Below are 18,220 nucleotides of genomic sequence, written 5' to 3' on the forward strand. Positions count from 1 at the left end.
AAGCAGACCAAGGCACATGTCAGATGCCATGCTTTGTAAAAGTGCCACGCGTTGATGAATGAATGGGGCTCACATAGTCACATGCATGCCCCCATGCTTTTGGACAAGTGTGAGAATCGAAGCAGATTAAAGCACCCAACCAGCGGGCATCAACGACGGCAAAGAAGCAAGCAAAGGAATCGCATATATCGTGTCGTGTGCTAGCTAGCTCCGTTGAGGTGACACGGGCCACACCCACCACCACTCCATGGCCATACCATAACAACTCCCTCTCTCCTCCGTCTCAATCACTTGCAGTTCGGCCGCGCTCTTATCTTACGAGGTGTATAGCTGGACCAGCCGATTGATCAATCCAGGGAACACAGGTGCGTCCATGTGCTCCCTCCCTCTTCATTTGGCATCTGCATTTGCTTCCTCCCAAATGACGATGTCAATCGAAGAACAAATATGCTCCTACTTGCTGCTGTCACCAGAAGTGCAATCATAATCAATGTCGTGCATTGTGTATGGAACAGGGAGCAGGTCCATCATGGTCATGGCTTAGCCGATTGTTGATATATCATGGGCTAGATCGTCCGTCGTCCCCGATCGGTTGCGGTTGCGCCATCTTCTGCTGATCTGCTGCTCTTTCTTCAACTACGTCGGAAGGAGCTTTTTCATCATGTTAAGAAAGGTACTATACTGCTGCCATGCTTGCCTTAGCGCATGTATAATGGTGGCATATGGATACATATGCCCCATGACAAAAATTAATTTGAGGTATCTATATTTTTTTTCTTTTCAATGCAAGCTATCACTGGTGGGCCTTATTAAGAAATAAAAAATAAAGACTCTAGTATACATGCATCTCTACTTTTCACTCAACCTTTTCAGCTTTTGTCATCAGACCACATTTTTTCTCTTCAAGCACCCGCCTCCTGGAGAGAATTTCGCTTCCCTATCCGAACCTACTTTACATCATATCCGATCCTACATGGCATGCGAGGCATCACCTTGAGACTATGCATTGTACATGCCCTTAGCGCCGAAAATCCACAGGCGTGGACGAGCTCGCCTGGTCACGGTATCCTCGAGCATCGGCTCGTTTTGGGATACGAGACATAGGCCGTATTCTAGGGCATGTATGTGGCTACATTTAATGCGTATAGCGGACGGAAGAAAACGACGTTGTATGGTGCGCGTCAGATGGACGTTAGATTGAAGACGGCTGGGTCGGCCTACCAGCTCCATTTAACTCAGCCCATCGCCCTCACGGCGACTCAATCTTCTCCAATTGATCCCCAAATCCAAGAAACCCTAAGCGCACACTCCATCTCAATCAACCCCAAATCGAAGCTAGGAACCCTTATGATGGCAAACACGAACCAAGGTGTTGATCCGGTCATCCTGCCAATCGTGGCTTGTCCGGATTGCGGAAGGAACGTAGTCACCTATGTAGCCCGTCGCGGGCAGAACACCGGCGAGCGTTTCTAATATGATGTAACACATAGCATCGATCTGTTGGCAGCAGGTAAAGATTGAAAGTGACTTCTCTTTAACTTTTCCTACAGCTGAAGCAAATAAACTTGAACATGCCAATATGTACTGACCACAACTGATTTTAGTGTGACTGAAAATTCTGCATGAACAATTGTGTCACATATGTCTGAAACCTCTGATATGTCTGAAACTTCTGAATATAGCTAGGCATACAAAAATCTGATTGTCAATCCGGGCTTATGGGGATCTTCTAACCGACTTCACCCGCAAAAAAAAGATCTTCTAACTGACTTGCTAGACCGGACGTATATTATGTATGAAGACCAATGGATTTGAATACTGTTCGCCAAACCTGTTTTTTTTTTCCTGAACATAGATCAAAAACCTTGATCCTTGTAAGGTGTTGATTCTACAAAATCTGTATGTCTGGCCACACGTGAATCAAAGTCGTTTCTTGTGCTGTGGTTGGGGTGAGGTGGGGAACGTCTAGAATGAGTTTTCTGAATTTTGCAGTAAGGGGGTAGACTGGTGAGATCAAATTTTGAAGATTTCCTCCGAATTTTGTTTTCTCAGAGGCACACATGCATGTCTGAAGAACTAAGCACAACTATATTAGTCGCCGCCGCCGGTGCTTTATGCAAACAAAAGCAAAAATCTTTTTTCCCTGGGACATACAGGCAGGCATGTTTGATGAGCTAACTAGAATGTTTTTAGCTTCCAGTTCACGCCACCTCTCACTGATATGGTTAAGGGTAAATCCCGTCAAATACCACTCGCACAAAGCTGAAAATAGCAACGGTCGATTTTTTTCTGTTTGTTGTTACATATATAAATGTGCACAGATTCTTTTATCTTCTTTTTTCATGAACTATATTTGTAATGTTTTTGTATCTTCTATGGAATTTTCCCCCTGAATTCTTCCACTTTTTCGAATGTCGAACTCTGAATTTCCAGCGTTTTTTTATGTATCTCACATGAAGGAATTTTTGTTTTGTTTTGTAGCCCCGCTGCTTTATTTTTGTGATCACCGCCATATTTCCGGATGAGTTCTACTAGTTACAAACGATGAATTCCAATTCAGGCATTTAGCAGGGAAGACATGGCTAATATTTATCTTGGTCAGTGTCTTTGTTTTCACCAACAGAACATATGGCTGGTGTACCATCAATGCGCGTCAGATCAGACGGCTCCGTCACCGTATACTACTGCTGGGCGTTGCGCATCTGTTCTACTCTCTACGGTCGCATTCATTACACGTACAAACGCGTCACTGTCCCATTGGCACGCATAGCGGGAGCGGGCGAGCTCGTCCGCTCTATCGCCATTCTCCCCTTAGCGCTTGCTTTTATGTGTGATGACGTCTTTTCCGTTTTTGCAAAGATTGTGTTGGTGGCATAGTTTTAAATAGTCGGCTATAGCTCCGCTATGACCCGCTATAGCCTTTTCAGCAGGGTGCCGCTAAATGGTCGCCTTCACAAATAGCCCGCTATAGCCGCTTTAGTCCGTTATAGCTGATTTAGAGGCTCGCCGCTATTTTTGATAGCCCGCTATTTAAAACATTAGTTGGTGGTGTCTATGATAACATGTATTAATTTTTCGAAGAAGATAAGAAGGACAGTACAACAACATCTGCTTTGAATCTGAGGGACTGCACCTCACATTTCATGCTATACTAGTAGATACATTTTGTGGAGTGTCCACATGAGTAGCTCTATATTGCTTTAAATTACCCACTTCTGCCATCATATATTAGTATTATATAACGTAAACTAATTTAAAGCAGGAGTGTGACAGACCATACCAGCAGTACATAGTATGACAATATGCTCTACGATGAATGTAGTGAAACTAATTTGATGTCATAGATGTTAGTGTAATTTTTTATAAATTTGGTTAGATTTAAAGATGTTTGACTAAGAAGAAACATAGGTCTTCAAATATTTTGAAACGGATGGAGTACATCTACTTTATGCTGCCTCTGTTTTTATTTACTTTGCATATTAACTTTGTCTTAAATCAAACTTTGATCAAGTTTATAGAATGAAACTATTAACATCCACCATACCAAATCAACACCATTAGAGAAATGAGGCACCCTGCCAGGCCAAAGCAAGAACGTGGGAGGGCTGCCCGAGCACTCTTTGAGCATCTCTAACACATTTCCTAATGCTTAATTCCTCAAACCACCTCCTCGAACTCATCTCATCAAATTTTGGGGAGTTAAAAAAATGTGCACCTGCCCCCACCCCCCAAAAGAAATTTAACTCTTAGACACGATTGGAAACCAGATTAAGACAACTAGTCCACAATTATACATAAACATGCCCATGTTGAACTTAAAAGTTCTCAAATTAAACTAACATACCACATAATTAACTTAAATAAGCAATTAAACATCTAAAAGGTACTCTAATCCACATCAGAGGAGATGTCAATGATGGACACCTTGCCCTTGCTTGAGACTGACGCCTCCACGTCTAGGGTGCCCTTCCACCATGACATGGGCTCATTGGTGGAGTTGTCGGAGCCAAGCATGTACGCGTTGTCGAGATCGGCAAACAACTCCTTCCGTCCTCTGTCACTTGTCATGTCTATCACACAATAGTAGTCATCCTAATATTTGGACGTGGCAGAGTCCTTGATCGCGAGGTGCTCATCGACCATGAGGAGATTAGCACAGATGGCGACAAGAAGAGCAGTGGAGGCATGCTCCCGCCTTGATTTGCGCCCCATCTGCCACCTCCATATCCCGAGCTCCCACAGCTCGAGCTCACCCTTGCCATCGTCATCGTCCTCCTCCTCGGACGATGATGAGCTTGAATTGAACATCGAAGCAGAGTTTGCGGCCATTTGGGCGGAAATCTCGTCCTGGCATAGCCATGAAGTTGTGCCGGGACAATCAGCAGTCGTCATACCATGGCACTGATGTTGGGGAGCGAAGGTGGCGAGGTCGTATCAGGTGGTGGCGAGCTTTATTTGGGCTCTACCTGGGTGGCGTCTGATGCGTCTTGAACTACATCGGTATTTTCCAAAAGAGAAAGGGATGGTGCAGCACAACTATGGTAGGTATTTCTCTCAGTGATGAGATCAAGGTTATCGAACCAGTAGGAGAACCACGCAACACTATGTAAATGGTACCTGCACACAAAGAACAAATACTTGCAACCCGACATAAAAGAGGGGTTGTCAATCCCTCCCGGATAAAAAGATAGATAAAATTGTAGTAGATTGGATAAATAGATCTCGCGGGAACGCGGGATAAAATAAATAATAATAAATTGCAGCAAGGTATTTTTTGGGTTTTTGAATTAATAGATCTGAAAATAAAGGTAAATAAAAATAGATCTCGAAGGCAAATATGATAAAGGAAAGACCCGGGGGCCGTAGATTTCACTAGTGGCTTCTCTCGAGAAAAATAGCATATGGCAGGTAAACAAATTACTGTTGGGCAATTGATAGAACTTCAAATAATTATGACGATATCCAGGAAATGATCATTATATAGGCATCACGTCCAAGATTAGTAGACCGAGTCCTGCCTGCATCTACTACTATTACTCCATACATCGACCGCTATCCAGCATGCATCTAGTGTATTATGTTCATGGAAAAACAGAGTAATACAATAAAAATGATGACATGACGTAGACAAGATCTATTCATGTAGGAATAGACCCCATCTTGTTATCCTTAATAGCAACGATATATACGTGCCATGGCCCCTTCTGTCAGTGCGATTGAGCACCGTAAGAACGAACCCATCACAAAGCACCTCTTCCCATGGAAAGAAAAACCGATCTAGTCGGCCTAACTAAAACAAAGATTTGAAGAAGAAATACCATGCTATAAGCAATCATGCATATAAGAGATTAAAACTCAAATAAATTTCATGGATAAAATAGATCTGATCATAAACTCAAAGTTCCTTCGATCCCAACAACACACTGCAAAAAGAGTTATATCAAATAGATCTCCAAGAGACCATTGTATTGAGAATAACAAAAGAGAGAGGAAGCCATCTAGCTACTACCTACAGACCTGTAGGTCGACAATGAACTACTCACGCATCATCCGAGAGGCGCCAATGAGGATGACGAACCCCTCCGTGATGGTGTCTAGATTGGATCTGTGATTTCTGCAACTTGCGGTGGCTGGAATTGTGTTTCGTCGACTCCCCTAGGGGTTTTGGATTTTGGGAGTATTTATAGAGCAAAGAGGCGGTGCGGGAGGCGGCCGAGGTGGCACAACCCACCAGGGCGTGCTTGGGCCCCCAAGCGCACCCAGGTGGGTTGTGCTCCCCTCGGAGCCTCCCTCTAGTACTTCCTTGGCCCAACTTGTGTCTTCTGGTCCAAAAAAATCTCCAAAAAGTTTGGCTGCATTTGGACTCCCTTTAGTATTGATTTTCTACAAAGTAAAAAACAAGCAAAAAACAACAACTGGCACTGGGCACTATGTCAATAGGTTAGTCCCCAAAAAGATATAAAGTTGCTATAAAATGATTGTAAAACATCCAGAAATGATAATATAACAGCATGGAAAAAAAAGATTATAGATACGTTGGAGACGTATCAACGTCTAGTGTTTGGGATGGAGGGGGTGGCACATGCTGTTTATAGCTGAACAAGATGTGAAAGGCTGGTGCGGTGAACGAGGGGCCAAGGGTCTTCTCTTGAATGTCGTTGCCACCATGTTTGAGAGAGGATATATGGGTTTGGGGCATATGGGGGCTTGTCAAATTTGAGCAAGAGGGAGAGTTTTGAGCAGTAACACCTCAAGTTTTAAGGAGTAACACATCAAATTTTGAGGAGTTGAACCGTGTATTTTAACTACCCAAGCTTGAGGAGTAAGACTAGGTGTGTTTTAACTACCCAAAAGTTCGATTTTTAAGTAGTTAAAGGGTTTAGAGGGAAGGGCTAGAGATACTCTTACTTGTCAAGTGAGCATCTACTCAGTCCTCTATTTATAGCTAACAGTAAAGAGAGGATCATGCAGCTTAAGAATTATGCCCCATCTGATAGCTCGATATTTTCTAAGTATTATGAGAATACTACATTTTTAAAATGGCCATAGTTTTACTTACCGTGAGAAATTTGGTTACCATTAAAAACTGTAGTATTAATAATAGTACGTATTTTCAAAACCATGGTATTTCCTCTATGTTAAATAAAGAACACCGTCGCTTTTTAAAAACTGAGCAGTTGATACTATATTCTTCACTCGCCTGAATTTTATGAGATCAACACCTCCATTAGCTTGCAGATAAAAACAAATAAAGCCACGTGGTGATTGGTGGATTGAGACCAGTATAAGAGGATGCGCAACTACGACAGGCCCCGAGCCATCCACCTACCTAGCACAACAATGTTTTTTAGGAGGGGAGATTACCCATTGCTTGTTATGTTCCAATCAGAAAAGACTTAGCGGTCTTATTACAAGCATGACCACACACAATAATAGAAAAGAAGAGGTACACTGGTGAAAGGATTGATATGGTTGACTAGAGGGGGGGTGAATAGGTAACTACCAAATTTTAGCTTTTCTTAACAAATTAGTTTAACAACAAATAGGTTGTCTAGATGTGCAACTAGGTGAACAACCTATATGATGCAACCAACAACAACAACAACAAGTGCAAGCAAAGGATACAACACAATAAAAGCTTGCACAAAGTAAAGGGAAGAGATAACCACAAGTGGAGCCGGTGGAGACGAGGATGTGTTATCGAAGTTCCTTCCCTTTGGGGGAAGTAAATCTTCGTTGGAGCGGCGTGGAGGCACAATGCTCCCCAAGAAGCCACTAGGGCCACCGTATTCTCCTCACGCCCTCACACAATGCGAGATGTCGTGATTCCACTAATGGTGCCCTTGAAGGCGGCGACCGAACCTTTACAAACAAGGTTGGGGCAATCTCCACAACTTGATTGGAGGCTCCCAACGATACCACGGAGCTTCACCACAATGTAATATGGCTCCGAGGTGACCTCAACCGTCTAGGGTGCTCATACACCCAAGAGTAACAAGATCCGCAAGGGATTAGTGGGGGGAATCAAATTTCTCTTGGTGGAAGTGTAGACCCGGGCCTTCTCAACCAATCCCTAGAAAATCAACAAGTTTGATTGGCTAGGGAGAGAGATCGGGTGAAAATGAGCTTTGGAGCAACAATGGAGCTTGGGGGGCAAGAGGTGGGTCTCCTTGGAGAAGAAGACCTCCTTTTATAGTGGGGGAACCAATCCAACCGTTATCCCCTCCCCAGCCCGCACAAAGCGGTACTACCACACAGGGGAGCGGTACTACCGTGAAGACTGAGAGCAGGGGCCTCGAAGGGGAAAGGGGGAAGGGGCACGAGAGTGAGGGCCCGGGCGGCGCTAGCAGCGGTGGTAGGAGTGGCACTACCGCTCGAGAGAGGTACTACCGCAACTACTGCCGCTCCTACTGCCGCACAACCCGAGACGAGAAGCGACGCTCTCGAATCGAGGCGGTAATAGCACGTCATGAAAGCGGTACTACTGCCGAGAGCCCCAGGTGGTACTACCGCTGATGAACAACGATACTGCCGCCTGTGGCTCTAGGCGGTACTGCCGCTCGGCGCCGTGGTACTACCTCTGGATCACTATCAAGCCCACTTTCGAGACAACGAAGGATCCCCCAAAGATGCAGGAAAGATCTGGGGGTGAAAAGGGGACGTGTACGTGTTGATTCCACCCTAACCTTTCCGATACGGACCCCCTCTTGATAGTACGGTGTTTCCTACGACTCAAGTCCACTAAAACTGAAACAAAGGAAACACACCGTCTTCTCCTTAAACACCGAGGGTAAATGAATCGTCTTGTGCCAATGAAATAAATATCTGAAATCTCAATGCACACGATTAGTCCGCAAAAGCATAGTCATCAATCACCAAAACCACTTAGAGGGAGACATGACTAACAATCTCCCCCTTTTTGGTGGATTGATGACAACACGGGATTTGCAAGGAGATAAATAAGGAAATAAGCAAACCCAGAGACTACAAAATATAGACCGGGCTCCCCCTAGATGTGTGCACTTAATTAGGAGTGCATTTGGAATGCAAAGTACACACATTAGGATCAACACTCCCCCTATATTTTATAGCTTGATAACACTAGCATCTAAAATAAGAGACATATAAGCTAGGATGCAAGGAGTAGTCAGTGAGCATAATATAAACGTAAGTTAAGCATGCGTATCACAAACTACCAAGGTACTGGACATGCATTAGATAAGCATAAGAAAGGATAGCATATGTCTCACACCATATGTCAAGGGTAACCAGGTCTCACAGACACAAACCAAACCAAAGCAAATGACAACAAGACACGGGACACAAGAGTTTGCGAGAGAGAAAGGCACGGCAAACGGAAACACACTCGCAACTCGACAAATCCCTAAACTCTCTCCCCCTTTGGCATTGAGACACCAAAAGGGCAAAGAGTGCTTCTACGAACACAAGTGATAGCAAAGCCAATGATCTCCATCATCACATCCCCGTGTGATTGCCCGCGCCTCCGTCATCGACAGAAGGTTGCTCAGTGTCTGAATTTGTCCATGGGCAGTGCCGAGAGACACACTCCTCCTCGTAAGTGACCTCGTCCTCTGATCCACTAGCAATCTCTGCACCCAGGCGGCGCATAAGAACCTTGTGACGGCTGCGAGACTTCTTCTCAGACACATGGGCCATATACTGCTGTGAGACTCCATGCAGAAAAGCTTCTTCATCTTGCGCTTGAGCTTCTTTGCCCATGAGGGCTCCACACCAGAGGGCTCATAGTCCTAATCATCCTCATCCTCAGCCTCAGCCTCAACTTCGTCAGCACCTGACAGAATCCCAGACTCTGTACTAGGAGTGCCCCAGTGCTCCTTCTATCTCAGACACTTAACCTCGTGAGAGATCATTTCACCGGTCTCCAACAAGACTCCAGGATAAGTGTGCGCCCATGCCTTCTCAATGAGCAACATCAGATAGGGGGCGTAGATGGGGCACTTGCGCTCGGTGATGGCAGAGAGGAGCTCTGGCCACATGACATGAGAGATATCCAAGGTCTCCCCTGAGTTGTTGTCCTTCTCATGCTGAAAGCAGTAACATATCCACAAGGTACGAATGGACCATATCCAAGTTCCTAATGCGAGAAAGTAGAGTCTATCTGAAGATGCAATGAAGGATGTCCAGAAACAGAAACAGCTCATAGGTCTTCTTCTCTGTCACAACGTGAATATTCATAGTGTTGTAGGGCCAAAGAGCTTGCTTGTGAGTAGAAGTTTCATTCTTGTGAGGACGGAAGCCAACCGGGTTGTCAAGTCCTTGGTCTTCAACACCCAACAGTTCCATGAACACCTTCCATTTGACTAAGAGAAGTCTGCCATTTTTCATCCAAGTCAAAGTCCTTTCCTCATCAGTGCCAAGGTAGACCATGGCATAAAACTGAGCCACCATCTCTGCATCAAAATCCTTGTTGAACTCCATGAGCTTGAGAATATTCAACTGAGCACATATATCCAGTGCCTCACCAAAGTAGGCACGATCCGTCGCCATATGCGCAGTGTCGATGGAGCGCACATCAACATAGAGACATCAACATAGAGATTCTTCTTTGCCTTGAGCACATCAAAGAAGACAGAGAACTGAAACCGGTTCCAGAAGGGATGATTAACAAGAGTTGGATCTTGATCTTGAGCATACGAGTTGCGGCGACGAGCAACGCAGAATTCCTTAGCAGTCATCTCTGTCACAGACCTCATGAAAATAAGGAAGAAGTAGGAATTCTTGGGACATCTAAATCCATCTAGTGTATAGAATGAAATTAAAAAGTGGTGCTACTTTCGTATTGGAACCATGGTACTATGTGTTAGCCTCTTCTTCCATCTCAATAGTAAAAATACAACCGGCTGGTTATTCGGAAATAGTTTGATCAAGTTGAAAACACTCTTCAAAATTCTGTCAGTTCTAGTGACCTATTCATGGGAAGATGGTGGGCACCAGATTGAGAAACAGAGCAAGTCGTCCTCACTCCGCTGCTTCTTCCATGAGTAAAGGGTAGAGGTTGATCAACTTGAAAGCAATATGATGTTCCTGATTCCATCAATTCCAGTGAGCGATTCATGGGGAAATAGGAGGAGAAAGCAAACTTCAGAATTACGTACAAGATTGCAGAAATCAAACTTCAGAATTGGGTACAAGATTGAAGAATAGAGCACTTCGTTCTCCGGCGATCGATTCCTTCACCAGGACGCGATTGAAGAACGGAGCAGGTTGTTCTCCAGCGATCCACTCCTTCACAAGAACGCGCTCACCCGCCTACGCCACTACTCGGACCAGGCCGCTGCGCTGCCGGCGCGCGCGTCGCTTGCCGCCGATGGGATCTCCCGCGCCGATCGATAGCAGGCCAACACCATGCCGATCTTCAAGGCGTCGGCGTAGTGACAGCGCAGGGGCCTCCACCTCCGTCTCCGTTGATCGCGTCCTTCGCGCTAACGCGCGACCAGATCGAGGAGATCGAGGGCACGGCCGCGGCGCGCGACGCGCTATACTTGTCGGCATTTGTGGCGTCGTCGGCCGAGCTCCTGGGTACTCAGCAGGCGGGGGAGGCATGGGGCATTTGCGCGATGGGCGGCTGGTCGACGTCGAAGTCGCCGCTGAGGTCGGGCCTGGGGTTGGAGAGCACGTAGAAATAGGATATGGTGGGTCGTGAGGCGACGATTGCGGGGGACTTTTTTTTAGTCGATTGCGGGGGACTTTTCGTCTGCGGGCAGAGTTTTCGTCCCCCGATTGAAATTGCTAAGCGCACTTCTCGTGAGGGTTATGATTATCTTACGGTTAGATCTAAATGTGTGAGTCTGATTGGGTGGCTCTAATTGCTTTGGGTTATTGTGTGTACATTAGACGGGGTGTGTATAGGGATGAATATGTTTGCTTGTTTAATAGTAGTAGAGAAGAAGTTAAGGTATAAAGGGTTGTTTAAAGGGCTAAATTAGAAGGGACTAGTTAGAAATGTTGTTATGTACATAGGCCTCAACTCACGCCCAATCTAGTTAAAAAAACTCAGACCAAACGTCACGGCTGACACAAACACCACACGAGAACTTAGACGACACCGAAGGTGAATTCCCTATTGGACGCTCAATGCGTCCAATTGCCGGGGCTTCGCACATGGATCAGACCTGAGCGCGTGATATGGGCTGATAGACTTTGAGCATATTGCACAGTGAAAGCCAACCAGTTTTGGGAATTTTTTAGAAGGTTTCTGAACTGTTTTTTCTTTACTGGTTTTCTTGGTTTTCTTTTTTTTTACTTTTTTTTACTTTTCTTCTCTTTCTTTTTTAGTTTCCTTTTTTTCAAAAAATATCGGTGTTTTATGAAAATCTTCTAAAATTTCAAAACATAATCATATTTTAAAAAAATTATTCAAATTTTCAAATAACATGTTTTTGAATTTTTTAAAAAAAATTCAAACAATCTTTGCATTTTCGAAAAATACCAAGATATTATAAAAAAATGTTACTCCGTCCTATCTGAATTAATTGACGCAGCCACAGTAGTAGTGTTTTTGAAATTATCAATGTTGTGTCAATTAATTTGGATCAGAGGGAGTAGTGTCTTTTTTAAATTGTTTAGAATATCAAACAATGCTTTTAAAAAAATCTCAATCTCAAAAAGCATTCACCTTTTCAAAAAAAAGTGTTTCAAATAACATTCTGGAATTTCAAATAATGTTTGTATTCTCAAAAAGTATTGTCCATAAATCCATTTTTTTATAAAAATAAAGATAAAAATAACCTTAAAAGGGCCTACCGTGTCCGGGCCGCTACAATGCAAAACCACGCTACAGTAAGAACTCGCTACAGCGTCGTCCACTAAGGGCATGTATAATGCATAGCCTCAAGGTGATGCCTCACATGCCATGTAGGATCGGATATGATGTAAAATAGGTTCGGTAGGAAAGCGGGATCCTCTTCAGGAGGCAGGTGCTTGAAGAGAAAAAATGTGGTCCGGTAACAAAAGCTAAAAAGGTTAGAGTAAAAAGTAGAGATGCATGTGTACTAAAGTCTTTATTTTCTATTTCTTAATGAGGCCCACTAATAATAGCTTGCATTGGGGAGACAAAATAGATGTAGGTACCTCAAATTACTTTTTATCATGAGACATATATAACCATATGCCACCATTGTACATGCCCTAATGGGCCAACCCAGTCGGGCTAGCCTGTGTGCATCGCTGCCGCTGTTTGCCACATGAGCTCCCAACGAAAGGCGCTGGGCTCCAGATCCACGGGACCTAGTGCCCTCAGGCGAGCCGCACTCCGTCGCAGCCGTGGACGCGTCTCCACGGCGGCCCCTAAGGCAGATCGCCGGCGCGTGACGCGCTGGAACGGCGAGGGGGAAGAGATGGGCGGCGGCGGTGAGGGGGTTGGCCTGACGACGGGGAGGATTTTTTGTGGTGGCGCCGTGTTGCCTCTGGAGTCCCCTGGGGCAACCCGGGAGGCCTGTGGTAGTCCAGCACAACTATCAGCGGAATCCCATCGGTGTGCGAGATGATGGTGGTGGACTTCATGGTTAAGCGGTTAGATGTGTGGACGACGAATCAGCAGGGCCGAGCTCTGATAAGCCATCCGTTTACTATAGTTTTTCAGTACTACTGTATTACTTTAGTTATTGCAATACTTATCAAACGTAGCCTTACTTTTGATTCAAAGGAGTTTTCAAATAGCATTGCACAATCTACTTGCTGGTTTATACCGGTATCATTTGCTCTCACACTAAGTATACGTGGGTACAAGCTGCAATATACTAACATGGCGTCACTCTACTTATTATTGCTTAGATTACTCCATTTCGGAGTATTGATGCAACAGACGTCGATGGCGCTAGAGAAGAAGTACTTGATATTGTTCAGAAAAACATTGACAAGAATATCATTTATTTTGATGGCTGGAGTGGTTTTGGGGCAGCGGCAGTGCTTAGATCCATAGCACAAGCAGTTCCAGCAATGAAAGCTCCTCCCCCAGAATTACAGTTTGGTAGAACAATTTACATAGATTGTTCGACCTGGATAAGCAAAAGGGTGATGCAGAGAAGAATTGCAGAGCAGCTAAAACTTGACCATGACACCATGGCCTTGTTTGACAAGCAGGATGAGGAGGATGACATCGATGGGGTGGACCAAGGCTCCAGGGATGTGATATGGAAGGTTGCTGCAATAATTGACCAAACCCTGAGAGAAAGTAGATTTCTGATGATTTTTCTTAATGGAAGTGACGAGGAGGTTTTCTTAAGCCAGTTTGGTATTCCAGAATATCACTGCATAATAATATGGGCTTTTAGAAGATATCTTTTTACCATTCATGACCCCAGCAAGATACTAGATAAGTCAAGATATGTACGTCTTTTCATTACCTGCAACTACTGGGCCATCAATTTGACAAGTTCACAGATTTATGCAGTGTTTCCTGAAGAGACTGATAGCATAGTTGCATGCTACCCATGTATGTGGGACATCGACCCAACAGTGGTTACGGTTTGTTGTCTGTACAGATTACTAATGCAGTACATTTTTCAGAGGAAGACTATATTTGCTTGGACTTCAGCTCATGCTCCCAACTATTGGATGTGTGATGGCATCATCCAAGGGAGTAGAGCAAGGGAGATAAGTAATGCATTGCATAAAGAAATAAGTTCTGAGTGTGAAACTTATGTGCTCAAGGTGGTGTGTGACAAATTCAAGGAAGATCCGAAGAATCCTTTAGTGGTGGTTACAGATGACAATGTGCCTTTCGGAAAGGGGTCTCCCCATTGGGTTTCTATCACCTTGAAGTACAAGAAACTACATGAGGATACAAAAACTCTAATGACAAGGGCATCATCAATCTTCATACAATTTCAAGAAACTAATAGCTCGTCTGGATTACCAAATGGCTTGTTTCAAGGTTGCAACAACCTTGCAGTGCTTACTCTGTCTTATTGTTCCTTAGTTTTGCATCACCTCCTTTCCTCCACTGTGAAAAATTAAGATTCCTTGGATTAGACCACTGCACAGATCTCAATAAGACTAAGCTTGAAGAACAGAACTGCATCACCAATTGGACATGTCTGCATAGCCTGTGTGTGCTTGACCTACGCTACACATGTTGGTAAGAGATTTTATCGGAGGAAAAGGTGGATCTTATGGCCAACATATTGGAGCTAAACATAGAGGGAGTCAGGGGTTGGCAGTACACGAACAAATTACAGAAAAGGCTGCCTTACCTTCAAAGGCTCCGAATCATCAAACCTCCATGTCAAGCCAACAAGACGTCAATGGACATCAACGAGTCATTTAGAGACAAGACAAAGCTAGAAATACTTGATTTTTCTGGTAACAGTGACATGGAAAACCTACCAACAAGCCTGTCAATGGCAAGAAAACTTGAGGCGCTTGTTCTTGATGGTTGTTGTGGGCTAGAAAATGTTGTGCTGGCTAACTCCTCTCTGAGGTCATTCAGTTTTGATGCTTATGGAGCAGCATCCCAATGGACATCAGCCACTGAGCTACTAGCTCCAGAAAGTTCTCGCCCAAAGTGTTCATCTGCTAATGTAGATAAGAAGGATGTCAAAACCTCCAAGATATCCCTAGAAGGGTGCGCACAGTTGGAAAAATTGTTTTTGCGTGGGCTACCCAATCTAGTGGAGCTAGACCTTTCAGGATGTGTAATCAAGGTATTTGACTTCAAAACTATGGTGGTGGATGTCCCAAATCTCAAAAGACTCTTTCTATTGGGTTGTGAGCACCTTTGTTCAATAAGGTGGGGCTCATTTGCAGATGTGCAAACACAGAAGCTGGAGTTGCTCTGTATAGACACACGGCCATGTCTTGGGAAGGTACTTCGGCCATCAATTGTGCAGCATAAATTCCGGTTGCAAGTCCATGCTATTATTGCGGATGCTAGGTTTGCTCGGTCATTGGCATCTCTGATACTTGGTACACCGCCAATGGCCGGTGCTTACTGTTTTAATATCAGCATCACCTCTCCAAGTGTCTCTGCGGGGGTTGCTCAACCTGAAGAACCCAACAGTGGAAATATTGTTGTAGCGGCAGCGGCACCCTATGGTGATATCTGCAATGAGGTTGGCCCGGTGTGGGACTTCCCACAGCCTCCAACATCACAGTTGGACCGTCATATTGAGATTGGTGATGGGAGCTGTAGTGTGGAGAGTGAATTGCAATTGCATAGATATTATTCGTTACCTTCTGTGATGAGAGAGTTTGCCCAGTCCTTGCATGTGCATGATTCTTCTATTAGAGGCCATGCCATGCCTGCAGGTTCTATGGAGCGCCTTAGGTGGTGCCGAGTGGAGAGGTGCCCCAACTTGAACACTGTCTTTCCTCTGAATACCTATGAAACGGGAGGCCCTTATCTGGAGACCATCTGGGCATCACATCTCTTGATGGCCCGTTGCATTTGGATGAAAGGCTCCAGCTATGGTTACGACTTCACAAATCTGCAACATCTGCACCTTCATTCATGCCCAAGCCTGGAGTACGCGCTTCCAGTATGCAAGGGTAGCTCCTTCCCCAACTTGAAGACCCTCTGCATCATCCGCTGCAGCGGCCTCGTGCACGTATTTGTGCAAAGCAACAAGGAGCATCACCCTTCCCTCTACGAGGCGCCCGTGCAGTCGCGGCACTACAAGAGGCCCATGCCCAGGGGCACCGTTCTCAGGTATACTCCTCGTAAGTAGACACGTTATTATTATTATTGTTATTATTATTACAGTATACATCATCATATAGGCGTAGTCACTGCATCTGTTGTTGTATCATTAACATTGTAGCTAACTAATTGGTTTGCTTCGCAATCTGCCAGGTGAAAATCGTCCTGAACTATGCATCTGCTGCTGGTGGTGGTGGTTATGTCATCAGAAGCAAAGGTATGGAGCTTGAGGATGGTTCCTGCCGTGACGTCCGGCCGACTTGGCCGGCCTCCGTTTGCTGTGTGCTTTGCCTTTGAAATAAGAAAGACAGCCGACCGACATGGCTTGGTTGCTTCCTGCGTGCTGGCCTGCCCGTGCTCGAGGTGCGACCACAGGCAGCGTATCTGTTTGCGTGTGTTTGGTTTGTGTGGCTTCAGCTCCATAGGTACTGTATTTGTCTGTTGGTCTGTCTCCTGTCACGTTTGAGACGGAGCAGAGTAGCAGCTGATACTGTAATAAAAAGCAGCGTGTCTGCTCGTCTTGTGTGTGATTTGATTTGATCGCTGCTCGCTCGCTCATGGGAGCGGGAGTGGAGTGCTTGCTACCTATTTATATGTATTTGTTATAGACCAAAACCGAGGCCGGTTCCTCAATGCTAATGCTCGATTATCCATGAGTTCGGTGTGCCAATCATGTTTTGCTCTTCACTTTTTTTGCGAAAAGGAGGATAGCACACTCGCTTCCACTTCCACATGCATAAATACCAATGTGTGATTGATTATGCGGGTTCTAGTTCTTACCTCCTGATTTACAATTTGTATACACCGATTACTCCATTTAGCGATATTTCTTTCGTTTTACCGCATTTAGTAAAAACTTTGCCAGCTTTTACACCATTTAATATTTTGTGAGTGGTCTGACAGGTGGCTCATCAACCAACAGGCAGACAGCTCCAAAAAATTTAGAAAACCCAACAGCCTTTTTTGACTTTTTCTTTAGAAGAACAGCCTCTTTCGGCTGGCCGGCTATGCAAGGCCAACACACAATCCATTTGAATCAAATGCTGCCTCTTGGACCCACTGAGACATGTGTCCGTACCGGTGTAAGCCCACTTTTTTGGGCCCAACTCATTACACAGGGAGGCATTTGTGGTTGGGCACTCCTCATTACCCAGCCATTATTCCTGTATAAACATTGTGATACATCAATAAAGAACCTAGCTTTGTTGGCTCAAAAAAAAAGAATCAAACAGAACGCCAAAGTCAATGTACTACCGCGTTCACCGCTAGACCAGACTTGACTTGTCGTCTAATAGTAGCAAATGACACTATTTCACCTTGTAATACTGCATATAACATATATTATATACTGAGTATAAATTATCAGAAAAAGCGTCATCTTGGAAAAAGAATTCCCAAAAATATTAAAAAAAGATCGAACTTGAATAGAAAAAATATGAACTTGAAAAGGTTCAAATTTTGAAAAATAACTCATGAATATGAAAAAAAAATCCATGTATTTTTAAAAATTAGTAGAAATTAAAAAAGATCATCGATTTTCAAATAATATAACTGAAAAATCATCAAATTTGAAAATAATCACTTAACTGCAAAACAAAATTATCGATTTTTCAAAAAAATCATCAATTTGAAAAAATCGTCGAATTTGAAAGAAGAGCACATCAAATTTGAAAAGGTTTACAATTTTTTTACTCCCTCCGTTTACTTTTGTAAGTCGTTTCAGACAACTCAAAATAGGTTGTTTTGCACATTGTCTGAAATGTCTTCAAGGTCTTATAAAAGTGAACAGAGGGAGTAAAAAAATCATCGATTTGAGAAAAAGTTCATAAAATTAAAAAAAAATCATAAAATTTGGTGAAAGTTTGTGAATTTAATAAAAGATAACGATTGTTAAGGAAAAATAATGAATTTAACTAAATTTATGAAATGAAACAATAAAGAGACAGAGAAAATGAAAAGACCAGAAGGAAAAATCGGCCTAAACAAAAACCGAATATTTACCTAATAATAAAGCAAATTGGGTTTCTTTCGTCCGTCATG

At 44.0% G+C, this 18,220-nt stretch overlaps 1 protein-coding gene and 1 long non-coding RNA gene across 3 annotated transcripts; both read left to right on the forward strand.

Annotated features, from left to right (window-relative positions):
• The first annotated feature begins 200 nt into the window (after positions 1 to 200).
• LOC147963820 (uncharacterized) lies at positions 201 to 14,171 on the forward strand. 2 transcript variants are annotated; one of them, XR_015609440.1, is made up of 3 exons: positions 201 to 365; positions 516 to 673; positions 13,315 to 14,171. It is a non-coding gene; the product is annotated as an uncharacterized LOC147963820 (long non-coding RNA). The 2 variants fall into 2 exon arrangements; XR_015609439.1 differs by lacking the exon at positions 13,315 to 14,171 and adding an exon at positions 2,482 to 3,091 and having other exon boundaries at positions 202 to 365.
• A 30-nt stretch (positions 14,172 to 14,201) lies between these two features.
• On the forward strand, positions 14,202 to 16,836 carry LOC147963821 (uncharacterized). Its single transcript, XM_087531224.1, has 2 exons — positions 14,202 to 16,189; positions 16,334 to 16,836. The coding sequence occupies exons 1-2, from the start codon at positions 14,655 to 14,657 to the stop codon at positions 16,335 to 16,337; spliced, it is 1,539 nt and encodes a 512-aa protein (XP_087387350.1). The 5' UTR covers positions 14,202 to 14,654; the 3' UTR covers positions 16,338 to 16,836.
• The last annotated feature ends 1,384 nt before the right edge of the window (positions 16,837 to 18,220 follow it).

The sequence above is a fragment of the Triticum urartu genome, chromosome 6A (genome assembly GCF_056163025.1).
Source record: "Triticum urartu cultivar PI428250 chromosome 6A, HENAU_Tu73, whole genome shotgun sequence".
In the NCBI taxonomy this organism is placed as follows: Eukaryota; Viridiplantae; Streptophyta; class Magnoliopsida; order Poales; family Poaceae; genus Triticum; species Triticum urartu.